Genomic DNA, 13,742 nt, shown 5'->3' on the forward strand with positions numbered 1-13,742 from the left:
GGCCAACACTTGCTAACGTTTGGCTTTTGAGTGCGACACAAGGTCAAAAGTTCCATATAACGTGGAAAGAGGGGTTAGAAGATGATGTTAAATCCCTGCTCTTAATTTTCTGCCTTTTGAGAGGGAAATCCCTGGTTTAAATCCTGTCCTGCACAATCTTCTCACAGTCCATTCTCTTTTCTGCTTTATCTGTACTTCAGTTCATTATTTATTTTCTTCTTCACTCCCACCTTTAATAGTTGACCTCACTAATGATTGCCGCAGAGTACACAGTTTAATACCCAGTGTCCTGAAAAGGTTTATTTAAAGATCATAACTGGACTTATTTTTTGGCCGGTTAGAATCCAGACAGAGAGCAGAAATAAAAGGGAGGATGTGAAGTTAAAAAGGAAAAAGAAATACACATATAAAGATAATGAGGAGAGTCTGTGAAATAGACAATGAGGGGGATGGGCCGCAAAGACGACAGAGACAAGGACTGTCTGAGGGAGAAGGGAGGAGTCAGGCAGAGGTGGTACAAGAGAAAAGGAAGAGGAAGGAGATGGAAGAGAAGTTGATGGTGAGCAGCTGGCAGAAAACCTGACGACTAGAGAGATGATGAGGAAGTGCTGGTGTGTGATGAAAGTACAATCTGTAAATAATCAAGAAAGGGTTCTTGATCATTTTTAACATCATGCATTTGTTTGTATATCATTTAACTTATCCAATGTCATGTTGTTCAATCTTTCGAATGAAAAGTGTAAAAATTCCCTCATTCCCTCTTCCACAGTGATGAGCTGAGATTCAGTCAGGCCGATGAACTCACAGTCATAAAAACCTCACATTTAAGAAGATGATACAGGGAGCTATTTTCTTTCTGTTGACAAGCAAATTATTTTAATCAACCAAATGATGACTGGGGCTGTGGTTGCATGCATGTAGTTGAAGAAATGCTGCATTGATTGAGACTGCAGTCTCTTTGTGAAGAATTCAGATGTAAGCTTATTAAAATGCACCTTTAAAGTTTAATGTGATCAGGTATTGGAGAAACTAAAGGGAAAAAAAAGATGATTTTATGTCGTGAGGAGATTTGTGTATGACAGTGTCAAGTAACAGGATGTTATCAGCATCATAAAAGGGGCTTAAGTGCAGAATAGTTTAGATTAATTTCATTAGATTGTAATTATAGCAAATACAGCAAACATTCCAGTTAATATAGTTTTGATTTATACAATACAACTCAGAATTATGGCTTTAAATATGAACTGCAAAAAATCTCTAGTTCTGTGCAGTTTTACTTCAGAGGAAATACAGCAACCTAAATAAGTAGCTTAAATTTAGGCACTTTGTGATTTAGAGATGGCAACAAGAGCCTTCAACAGTTAATCATCATTTGGCATTTCTATTCCTCTTAATAGGATATTATATTTAAGTTTTAAGCAATAGAAAGAAAACACTATTTATCCTTAAAGTTGTCAAAAAGAGTTGAGAAATTTCAGCAAATATGTTAATGATATGTGTCAAAAAATAAGTCCAGTTCTGATGTAGCAATTAAACCTTTTTAGAACACTAATGAAAAAAAAGATTTTTATGGAAAAGTCTGAATATTGAAAGAACCAGACTCCCATGACAGACAGATTGAAGGGCTGGGTTGATCATACATGAGTGGGTGGGGGTTGTTTTGGCATTACTTTGCCATTGCCTATGTTTTTTGTTGCGATCTCCCTAGCAACAGAGCCATTGTAGATGAGCAGGAGCCCGGCGATCCAGCACTGTGGATGCAAATGTGAACAAGAGGGCCGAATCCTCATCACCAGCTCCCACGCTGCAGGGTTTATTTTTAGCTCGATAGGGAGGGTTAGCATGCTAGTCATGGTGGAGGAGATTAAGCATGATGATGAAGACGATGGTATAGAGGGAAAGTGGTGCAGTGAGTTGCAGCTTTAATGCTGGCTAGCAGAAATGTTAAAAAAAAAAAGAAAGAAAGAAAGGGGTGATGTCATCAGTACTCTGGATCCAGCTGAAAGTAGGGCAGTCTGAACAGGAGGAGGGGAGGGAGCGAGGAACAGGCATAGGAGGGGTTGACCTACATACAGCTGTGCGACCTGAGGGGTGTAAGCGGCAGGGTGCATGCAGCATGGGAGACAACACTGCCTCATCAAGTGGTCGGCTTAAAGAAAATGGTGAGGACTGAGAAGGAAGAGGAGGAAAGCAGATTAGGGGAGTAAAAACAGAGAGCAGGATGAAAAAAGGGATCTACACAGGGGAAACTGTTGCAGGAGGAAAAGAATGAAAAAGTGAAAGGGAAATAAGAGATGGCAATTTCAGAAAAAAAAATAAATGAATAAATAAAAATCAGCCTGACACAGTGAGGAGTGTTTGCACTGCTGGAAAGGTTCATGAATATATGAAACTCCCACATTCCCCATCTGCTGTGGAAGCGTTTCTGTGCTGCAGTCAAGATCAGACAAGATCCTGATCAAGGATGGAGGGAGGAAGGAAGGAAGGCAGAAAGAAATGTTGGTTTGCATGAGAGCAAATACTCGAGTCAAATTAGATATTTTCAATACTTTAAACTGAGCTGCTATCGCTGGCCAAATGAGTAGCTCAGATGTTATATATGGTTCATTACTTTCTTGTCAAGCGCTTATTGACCATAGATGAAACAGAAGCAAACATAATCCGATAAATGTTGTTAACAATAACCTGCTGGCTATTAACCTGATGTACAGTGCTTATATCGAATTTAGCTGAGGTAAATCTCAAACTGAACTGTTCGCTTATCCGGTGCTGAATAGAGTACAATTACATGATGATTCAGTAGTTTGGCTTATGAGAAAACTATCATTTAATTATTTTGTTTGGTGACAAACGAGCTAAACAAAATGATTCACATTAGAAATTGAATAATCAGAAATATAATAATTTTACACTTCTTAAAACACAGTTACTACATTTGGATTGGGGTCCTGTTGAGGTCCTTGCAGGCACAAGTGGTTTCAAAGTTGCTATGGTTGGTCAAAATAAACTACAGGCCATGAGGTGACAACAGCTCTGATACTAGCTGGCATTAACAACTATGTTGGGATTAACAAGTAAAGTTGAGACAATAATTACAGCAGGTCTTTCAGAAAGACTTAGGCTGAAATATACTTACTGTTTAACCTTGCATTGGTATATGCAACTGACTCCTGAGCGTAATTCTTGTCAAACTTGCTTGTGTACTACACTTGTTGTTGGAGCGTTCCACTTGGGGTCACATTATAGAACACCTACTGGATAGAATTGCTAAATTTGTAGGGTGTAAACAAGACTATGAACATGGTGACAATAGAAGGTATTTGGTTCATTTTTATATAATGTCAGAAAACAATCAGAGCCATGATATTGTAGATTGAGTAAAGTATTTTACTGCTGCTGAACTTTTTACCTTACCTGTGGTCAGGGTGGAACAAAAGTTAGGAGGTTGTTTCCACACATTTATTTAGGAGTTACACATTTTCTTGTTTTCTTTGTTTTCCTCAGAGGACACTGACAAACAGCTCATTACTGCTTCTTGCTTCATGAGTTAGTGTTTTATGAAACCAGTGCTACTGAACTTTGAAGGATTACATCTTGCGTCCTGTATCTTCTCTGAGCTCTCTACAGCTAGTAAAAGTCAGTCTGATTTTCATTGTTGCTCTATTATTTTCTCTATTTCTTTAATTGCTTCTTCCGATTATGTCCTTTTGCATTTCTTTGCTAAATCAGCCACAGTGCATGTCCAAAATGGCCAGTGTGTTGATATCTAGTTGCTAGCGTATGACATGATGAAAAGCAAAACTCAGCTGTCAAGTGATCCTTGGGGCTAAAACACAAAGTTATGATACTGTAACGCTGTTACTTTTGTCAGTAACTAATACTCTAATGCATTACTCTTTAAGTAACTCAGTTACCATTTCGCTATGGTTTGTTTCTCTGTTACTAGCTAAATTAATAAATGTTGGCCAGCAGCTGTGAGCTTCTTCCTGTTTACAGTAGTGATGCAGCACAACATGGGCAGTGATGCAAAGTCTGCTTGTTGGGCTGGTTTTTCTGTGACGTCGCCTATAATTATCGGTTAAGGGTTCTTCTTCTACCTTTATGTTTCCCTCCTGTTTCTCTCACAGCTGTTCACAAAGCAATAATCCCAGGATGCAGAACGGGAAACGTGAACACAACAGTCCTTTTATTCAGGAACTAGTGTCCACAGCCCCGTTTCCTTGGTTACCGCAGGCGTCTGAACTGGCACGCCCCTACCCATTCACATGCACACAACTTCACTTGACAGAAAGACAGTGACAATGTCCATGAATAACTAAGGAAATGCATTTTAAAAAGTTGCTGTTCTATTACTTTTTCTTTCGTTGAAATATTCTGCTGGCCGGATTTTAAAGAAATTAGTGTTGAAAAATTACTTTATGTGCCCTGCGATGAACTAGCAACCTGTCCAGGGTGTACCGCGCCTCTCACCTGTTAATTGCTGGGATAGGCTCCAGCTTTCCTGTGACCCTTAACTGGACAAAGGGGTACAGCAAATGAATGAATAAATGAAATTACTTTGTGTTTGAGTTTGTTTTATATTTCATACAACCCTGTAATTAAGTTATAAGGATATGAATGGGAGAATTTTTAAGAAAGTTCTTTTACAAAAGTAACTAAAAAGTTACTTTTAACAGTAATCCTTACTTTTTGGTGCTAGTAATCAACAAAATAATGAAGTTACTTTTTGAATGAAGTAACTGTTAATTGTAACTAGTTAATTTTTTACCATAAAATTGGTTATGAAGTGCGGTTTCCAGGTTCAGGACACTCCAGGACAATGACAGCTCTAGGAATGTCAGTGTACCATCAAAATGAGTCAGAAGACGAGTTTTAAAGTTGGAAACTTATGTAGCATTGCTTTAAAGTGAGCATAATGTTAGGCATGGTTTTACTGCCAGTTTACCCTGTATTTACTTTTTACCCTTTGGTTATTCCTGTTACTCGCATGTGATGTAGTTAGTTTACACCACCAACATTACTTTCTAGTCATGGCTCCATGTTAGCATTATGTGAGGGTGTCAGTAAACGTAATTACATAAATACTGATAGTTAGGTGCCCTTCTTTATCACTGCTGCATTTTGTAGCTATAAATGGCAGTGCATTTATTAGATGATTCACATTAGAGTGCTGCATTGGAATTGGAACTCTGTGTGACCTGGTGTTAAATCTCATGGGAGTGGGTGATGATAAAAAGAAATAAAAAAAAACACAGCTAGAGCAGGATTAAGGAAGCAGTCCCACACAGAGCTCTATTACAGAGTAGTTCACAATAACCAAAGAACCACTCTGTTAAGGCTAGAAAATTAAAGTAGGTGTTGTTCACAGACCCTGTAGGTAATTTAAATAAAAATATTGGACAGTTCTTCTGCATTGTACTCACTCAGTGGTTATGTGTGAGTAGAATATATGTCTCTGTTTGGCTATAAAACAACTTCAGCATGTTTCCTCCTTTGCTTCCAATAGACAAGAGTCGTAATTGCAATAGTCTCTTCATAGATTAACCGCAACCGGTAGTGATTTTGTGGTGCTGCTATAGCTGTTTTTCTCCAATGTTGAAGTACTAAAAGTAGCTGGAAACTATTGTTATCACAACTACAAAGCCACGCCTACCTGAAATGCTACTGTACAGTAATTAACATGTTATATTTTGTTTAATGGTGAAAAATTCTGAAATGTGAAAGTATATTTGTATGTGCAGGATTATTAACAGGCAGCTATAGTTTGTTGAAACGGTGCAGCATGATCACAAAATCTGTGCTCACAAATGATGATGGGAAGCGTACTTCTCTCAATGCCTCTCCCTCGTCACCACTTAGTCTTTGAAAGTCATGTCACATCGCTCATCAAATATAGATATGGAAGCTCAGCATGCAGATCAGAGAAACAGTAGCTGTTTGAACAGAAAGTAGATCACGGCCTCTTTAACTATACATATGATGGGGGTGCAAAATGATGATGGGAAACCCAACAAGACATGTGAGGGTGCCTGATGCTTAACCTGAGTTAAGGTTGGTATGAGTGAGGGACAAATGACAGACTTTTTGTATATGAAAAGGAAAGCTTATTAGGGAGGGAGTAGAAACAACATCTGTGTCATTTTCAACAAAGCTGTCATCTCATTTGTCTTGAAGACAAATATCGCTTTGTTTTGAGAAGTCTGCAACAAAGGGGAAGAAGAACACATTTCAAAGAGTTCAGTCTGACTTAGTCAGAAGGGAACTTCTGAAGTTTGTTTCCTCCCAGATGAAATGAAAAAAAAAGTCTTTGTTTAGTTGAGTGGTTTTAAAGTAGTTCAGCAAAATTTCAGGAGAGTGTCGTCTTGGTGGGACAGAAGCTGAAATGAGACTTTTCATCACACAAGGGCCGACAGGTTTTTCAGATTCCACCAACGACTGAGTGGTTAATTGTGTGAAATATCAAATGGGTCATCCTGCAGCCATCCTCTAAATGTAGGGCTAGAAAATAATACAAATCTTCATAAATAATGAGGATAAAATGGGTTTTGGTAGACTCATCCCTTCACTGTGACAAGGCACAAAGCTCTGCTTCTGGCTTACAAAACAATAACCCTAACAGCTCCGGTCTACCTCCACTCCTTAATCCAGAGCTACACTACCTCTCAACAATTATGCTCTGCCAGCGAAAAATGCCTAGTGCTCCACCCACAACGTGGCGCAAAATCAGTAGCTAGACTCTTTTCTTCTGTTGTCCCCCAGTGGTGGAACGATCTACCAAACTCCATTCGATCCGCAGAGTGTTTATGCACTTTTAAAAGCAAGCTAAAGACTCAGTTGTTTAAGGAGCATTTCCACACTTAGCTGTGTCCAACTGGACTCACAGTAGTCTGACTACCACCTAATTAGGATGCTCCATCCTGTTTGAATTCTTGCTTGTGTTGTTCTTACTCTCAAATGTAAGTCGCTTTGGATAAAAGCGTCTGCTAAACGACTGTAGAATAGAATAGAATAGAATAGAATAGAACCTACATGCCTAAAATTAGCATCTTTTGCTGAGATAATGCCAAATTCAGATTTTTAATATGGCATGAGTAATAACGTTGTTGTTTATACAATAATGTGTTAAAAAATAATGCATAATTCCACAGATTAATGTCTTTGCATCAAGTCGTTAATACTGACAGCCCTAAAAACAACATCAAATTTATTTGATAAATTAATGTGTTTTTTTACAACGATATGGGGATCCCCTGAAATTATCTTGGAACCTCTATGGAGTCCCAACTCCTAGTTTGAGAAAGGCTAGTTTATGGTATGATGCTTCAAGCAAACAATCAAAGTTGTATTGATATTTAAGGTGGATGATTGAGTCATGCCAACTGCTTCATAAAAACCTGCAGACAATATTCCACCTTAAAATCTGTCTGAAGATGTTATGGTGCAGAGTTGGACACAGTATAAAATTCTGAGGTTTATGATGTGACAGTACTGATTTTAAAGTCATTCTCATCAGTATTTAAATTTTAAATGTTAAATTTGTTCCATATTTCAAAATTTTAGTCAGTGTGTCATCTGGGTAATAGTTATTTTGGGAAAAATAAAACTCTTTCATCCTTAAGTGAGGATACTAACATTTCTTGGAGTATGCTTCAGTTTTAAAAACTCCTCACATGAATGAAATGAGAAAAAACATCCTTAGAAGTGAAAGCAGCAAGGCTGTTTCTTGTCATAAAAGGGCATATTAAAGAATAAACCAAGGTCGCTGCAGTGGCTATGGGATGATGCTTAGCCTCTGGCTGTCTTACAGCTTTCCTCTTTGGTGTGCAAGACAATGATGAGTCATGATTATCCTTAGATGGCCTAATATAAATGTGTTGATAGTGATAGTTGATTAAAATATGAAAACTTGCCACCACAGACTCGGTGGTTACAAACCCTCAGCAGCATGATGGAGTGTTTTTCTATTCCAGTCTTCAAATACCACTGCCCTGCATGTTATAGATGTTTTCCTGCTCCCACACACCTGATTCTGATAAATGGACCTTATCATCAAGTTCTATGCAAGTCTGTTAATGAGCCATTCATTTCAGCCAGGTGTGTTAAAGTTTGAACGCCTATGAAACAACAAATCTCCATTTTTTAAAAAGAGTAATAAGTGAAATTAAAGACCACATAAACTCTCTTACACTTATATTTTCTAGAATTAATCTCAAGCATTTGTTTCCTTGAAAATTTAAACTGCATTTTACTTTCAGTGTGTGAAATGATCTTTGAAAGCAGGTAATGTTGTTTAATTAGAGTCAATTTCTTCTTAAGTAATTACTTGTCACCAAACTGCTTGTGCTTCTAAGAGCTCTCTAAAACCTACTAAAAGCAGGAGGTTCCTGAAGTGGTGCAGAGTTTATTTTCAGATATGTTGCAAGTGGACAAACCAGGATTTCCTACAGCTGCTGAAAATTTCAGTCCACACATGCCAAGGATGAAATATTTGTTCAAGTCTTACAGATTATTCAAATATATAATGATAATGATATGCTTTTTTTTGTCAACTGAGATAACAAAACTCAAATTCCCCAAACAGAAACAGAAAAATAGTTCTTGTCTCTTGTTTTTTTGTTTCTGTTTTTACTCACATTTCAATTGTGAGTTAACAGCTCAGCCTCACAGGTAAATGTGTAATAGTTACATTTGTCTGCATGCAACCACAACTTGAAGTAAAGACAATATTGTGTTGGACAGGGTTTAAACTTAAGTGTTTATAAGAGTTTTAGCTTGTTGTTGATGTACAATAATTACTGTAGTAAGTTTACCATAACACTGTGTATGCATGTTTTCATTTGTAAAATATGTAAAAACTTGTCAAATTATCAGATCAGTATTAGAGTTTTTATTCTACAATTTCATGCAAAACTGCAAAGTTTCTTGCTATGAACAAACGTTGCAAGCTGCACATTCTGGAGCGAAGTTTTGCTGGTTTTACTGGAGTTACTTGGTGGCCTGTTTGTGTGTTAAGAAACCAGGTAACATTAATTCATAGTGTGTTGCATCACAGATGAATGGTTGTCTGTTTTTCTGACAGAAGTCAAAATCTTGCCAATTAATGCTGCTTTCTTGCTTTTTCTCCCCACCCTCTTATTTCTTCTCTGAGAATTCCCTTCGTCCTACCTTTACTTTAACCATGTGAACTTTTCCTAATTTTTTTCTCTCTCTGATTTCCCCTAATTTCACATTTTACTATCTCTCCATTTCTCTATTTCTACACCTTTTTGGATTTTCTCTAATATTAACTTTTCTTATTCTAACATCTCATCATTCTTCCTTTTCCCTATTCTACCTGGATCCCTTTTATTATCTTGTCCTAAATGTACTAAATTTTACTTTTCACCTTCTCCCTCTCTGGTCTTTTCAAATTCTTTAATCCTTTCTTGTCCTTGTTTTTGACCTTGCCCTCTTTTTTCCACCTTCTCTCCTTCCCTTTCACTGCCCTCCATCGCCCCCGATGCCCAGCAGTAAGTACCGGCCTTCATCGGAGCAGCACAATGATAATTTCTCGCTGTCCACCATCGCTGAGGGCTCCCACCCAAATGTAAGGAAACTGTGCGACACCCCTCCTAACGTCCCTCATGCCCGTGCATTGGCTTACTATGATAACATTATCTGTCAGGTAACGTGGTTCTCGCCTCTCTCTCTCACCCCTTTTTCTGCATCTCCCCCTGAATCCTGCCCGGGCCCTTGACTCCCTACCAAATGCATGGGCATGAGTATTTTCTGATACTCTAAGTGAAATGCTAAAAGAGGGTGGATGGGAGGGGTCAAAGTGCAAGGATGGATGATGGAAGTTTTCTCAAATGGTGCAGGAAATCTAATACCAGGGAAGAATAGTAGATAAGAGTCCAATGCATCATTTTTGTTGATAATCTAAAAAACTTTAAAACTCTTCTTTCTGTCATACTAAAGTCTTAATACTATAAGTGTTCCTTGGGACAGGAATGTGGTAAAAATGACCTCTTTGATTAACACCCTCTGGTGTGTGGAAGTCCATAATTTTGCATTGCTCAATCCATTCAAATGTGTAATTTTTATATCTAATAAATTAAAGGTTCACTCTCAGGATAAAAACAACAACAAAAAAAAAACATTAAGAGGGTTGCTGAGTCCTTTGTAACCATGACAACATATGGTCGTTAACACTTTTAGTTTCATTGTGTTAATTGATTTAGCTTTCTAGGTTATTGCCTATTGATCCATTTAAAAGGTAGAAACATAAAAACCTTGTTTTCCGTAAGCATTTTAAAGTAAGAAGTGTTCAAAAACATCCAGTGTAACATCCACCGTGCTTACACTGACTAGTTGTAGCATACATGATTTGTGGATGAAAAGGGGCATAAATACATCTGAGGTTAGAGGTTAAATTCCCCCTGAATCCATGCAGACTGAACATTTATGGACTGTCATCATAGTGCAGCTGCCAGCCCAGCCATTCTGGCTTCAAACCAACCATTTTAAGAGAAAACTCCTTGCTGTGACCCCTCCCCATCCTGTCTCTCTTTTCCTAATGTGCTCTTTCTCTGATCACTTCATGCATCGGTATGTCATGGCATGCCTGCTCTGTCGCTAATATGTGCCACCTAGTGGCCATGTCAGCCACCGCAGCTCTGCTTTAGTGTCTGTTTATAACTCTGAACTTTTAACAAATTGTTTGCTTGACTTGTTTATCCTGAAAGTGGGTGGTTAAAAGTGGGCGGGATGGTTACGACTAGTAAGAAATGGTTTATTCTGGGAGGGAAAAGATGGACGTCGAATCCAGGTAAGCTAACTGTGCGTGGGGTATTTGTGACAAATGTTGGCGGTGATCAGGATAAACATCTGAGATGCAACGTCTTGCTGTCGCCTGCAGGCGTCAGCAGAGATCTGACAGGTACCCGACTAACTGAAGCATGGGTGGCTCGTAGAGCTAACGCTAACGTTGTAGCAGCATGGGTAGTTGTAGTGCTACAACTGAGACAAAGTTTGTTTTGTTTTCAAATTTTAGGTCTTTTAAAGAGTGTGGTACCACCTTCTAACAACTCCATCAGTAGTTTTGTTCATTTTTTAAGCTGAAGTTTGTAGTCATTGAACTTATAAGTCTCATTTCTTTCATGCAGTAATTTTGTATTTAGTTCCTTTAGGGGCAAATGTGTCTCACCCATTCACTGTAACCACAATTAAATACCATTTTCATCATCCTGACATACATCGAACCCCAAATACACACAAATATGCACACAATTCACCATCACTTCCTAACAACATTTTAAGCTACTATAGTATACACATCAAAACTTTAAAGCCTTTCTAGGAAACTGGATTGAATCGTATTTGTGATATAAATGGTTAGATAAATTGATTTATTTAGAAACATGTAAACACACCTTGTGTAGTGTGGATGTGTGCTGTGCAGGAGGAGCATTTGGCCAATGCAGCACATCTTTCTGATAACACTTTCCTGTGCCACGCACTTTGTCCTGAGTGACAAATGACAAAATAACAAAAAAAAAAAAAAAAACAAGTAAAAGATTAATCAGTGATGAAAGAAACTGTTAATATGGATATCTTTGGAAATATTTAATGTTGCATCAGCACATATTTTGGTATGAAACAATAAGGATAACTTTATTGACATAAATAAAAGGGTACCAGAAAGAAACAGGGTTGTATTTTCATACCTGGCTCCATTTTATTCCTTTTGTTGGCTAGAAGGAATGCGGAAAACTTGCAGGTTTCAGGCTAATAATTACTTAGCCAACATTTAACCCAATGATTACATTCTAAAATACCTAGTTTAAACTTGGTAAAATGTCTGTAAAATGTCAACAGGTACCTTTCTAAAGATGGTTTCTTCAATCAAAATGGTTAATGTGACTGTATTGTGTCATTTTCATTGGTCTAAATATACTAATTTTGCTGTGCTTCCACACATATAAATATTTGGAATGTAACAAATATTAATATTGACCTTCTGAGTTTAGACCATGTGAAAAATGAAAAAGTAACAGTGAACATTAAACAAATTTTCCATCTACTATTCAGTCTGACTTATTTTATAACAAGTGTTCCATCTGTAAACAAAACTCATCTGAGCATTGACGTTCCTCAAACAAAACCAACACCAGCTTTTCCAAATTAAACCAAGACACACCTTCTAATAAAGCAAATAACCTCAATACCCCTAAAAACTAACAACCTCACCAGAAATTTCTAAACCTGTATGTGCTTTAGTAGTGTAGACTAACTTTAAGGCAGCACCAGAGAGTCCGTGTTTGAATGGATTTCTGTCGCCAGCTGGGACAATAAGCTGGCAATGAAAGGAAGTGAAGTTACTCCTATTGGTCTGTCTCCAAAGCTCCATCTCTCTCTTCTTTATCTATGTCTCTTCTATGTCTGCCTCTTCTTGTCTCAGATCTGTCCCTCCTCCTACTCCTCTTACTTTCTGTCCACTTTCCGTTCTTTCTTTCTCTGTCCATTACTGTCTGTCTCTTTCTCTCTCTGAGGATGCCTTGTATGGTTTTTGAGGAGTATAACCCTTTGCCCCATCCCCCTCCCCTCAGAAAACCATGAGCAGATACACCTGGGAGTGTAAGACCAAAGAGGAGTCCGACTGCGAGGTAAGACCAAATTCCAAATGTCAGATAGTCCCAACTCCCCCTCACCCTCCCAAACAGCTCTCTCATTGTTACTGTGGCCCTGTCAGTCACCCTTCTCAACTATCAATGGATCAACCCGAACCTCACTCCCACTTATTAAATAAAGAAAATCAAAAATGTGGGCAGGAAAACATGACTAGTGCTGAGCAGATGCACAGAACAATTTAGTCATGTTTAAACTGTGCATTCATAGGGATTTAATTCATTTTGAGCTCCAGGTGTGAAAGCAAGGAAACACCACTGTGGGATTTCAGAACCTGCCTTCACATACTTTGACTTTACGCCATTAAAAACAGGGAAAAACATACATCCATTAATATATGTGTATAATAATACATGTAATGTAGTATTAGTCCAGTTTAGCCAATGAGCCAATGTTATTTTCATCTACACTCACTGGGTTAGGTGGCTGATTTAAAAACATGGAGCAGACAAAACATCTACCATATCCAAGAATACACAACAGAAGTAAACAAAAAAATGTCATACAACTAAAGCGTGTTTAGAATTTCTTTCATTTTTACATTTAATTTAATTTATGTTAATTTTATCTCATTACTTTATGGAGGATAAATACAATATTTTGTGACTTGTCATGCTATAACTATTACGTTATAGCATTATAAGGTCCCTTTTTAGATTAAAAAATAAAATCAAATAAAGAGAAACAAAGATCTCTACAAACTTTTTTCCAAAGTGAAGAGTTTTAAAAAACTCAGTTTGTGTTTGCCTGAGTGTACTTAGCTAACATGTCACTGAGACATCTCCCTGAGTTTTGGACGGTGTCTCGGCCTACTTTCAGCATGTCTGCTATTGGTGCAATGCACGCGTGTTAGAAACCACAACAATGGGGCTCATATACCACTTTCTTTACATTTGGCTAGCTTTGCTTTGAATAAATAATAAATAAATTTGTAAGGGAATTTGTAATTCCGTTGCACTTTTTGTTGTAATGACAATAAATTTCTATTCTTATTCTAAAACAAAAATATGCTCTCTGGGCATGCTCAGAATATACTTTTGTATTTTGCATATTGTGCACATTATTGACACCTACTG

At 37.7% G+C, this 13,742-nt stretch overlaps 1 protein-coding gene across 7 annotated transcripts in view; it reads left to right on the forward strand.

Annotated features, from left to right (window-relative positions):
* cspg5a (chondroitin sulfate proteoglycan 5a) overlaps nucleotides 1-13,742 on the forward strand; it is a 65,130-nt gene that overhangs the window by 44,200 nt on the left and 7,188 nt on the right. For 2 of the 7 annotated variants that reach the window (XM_041988429.1, XM_041988433.1), the window contains exons 4-5: nucleotides 9,508-9,586; nucleotides 12,588-12,644. In XM_041988429.1, coding sequence (XP_041844363.1) covers nucleotides 9,508-9,586; nucleotides 12,588-12,644 — 136 coding nt within the window. Of the gene's footprint in view, nucleotides 1-9,507; nucleotides 9,665-12,587; nucleotides 12,645-13,742 lie in introns of all 7 variants that reach the window. The other 5 variants (XM_041988430.1, XM_041988427.1, XM_041988431.1 and 2 more) reach the window with 5 other exon arrangements.

Source organism: Melanotaenia boesemani, chromosome 6 (assembly GCF_017639745.1).
Source record: "Melanotaenia boesemani isolate fMelBoe1 chromosome 6, fMelBoe1.pri, whole genome shotgun sequence".
Taxonomy (NCBI): domain Eukaryota; kingdom Metazoa; phylum Chordata; class Actinopteri; order Atheriniformes; family Melanotaeniidae; genus Melanotaenia; species Melanotaenia boesemani.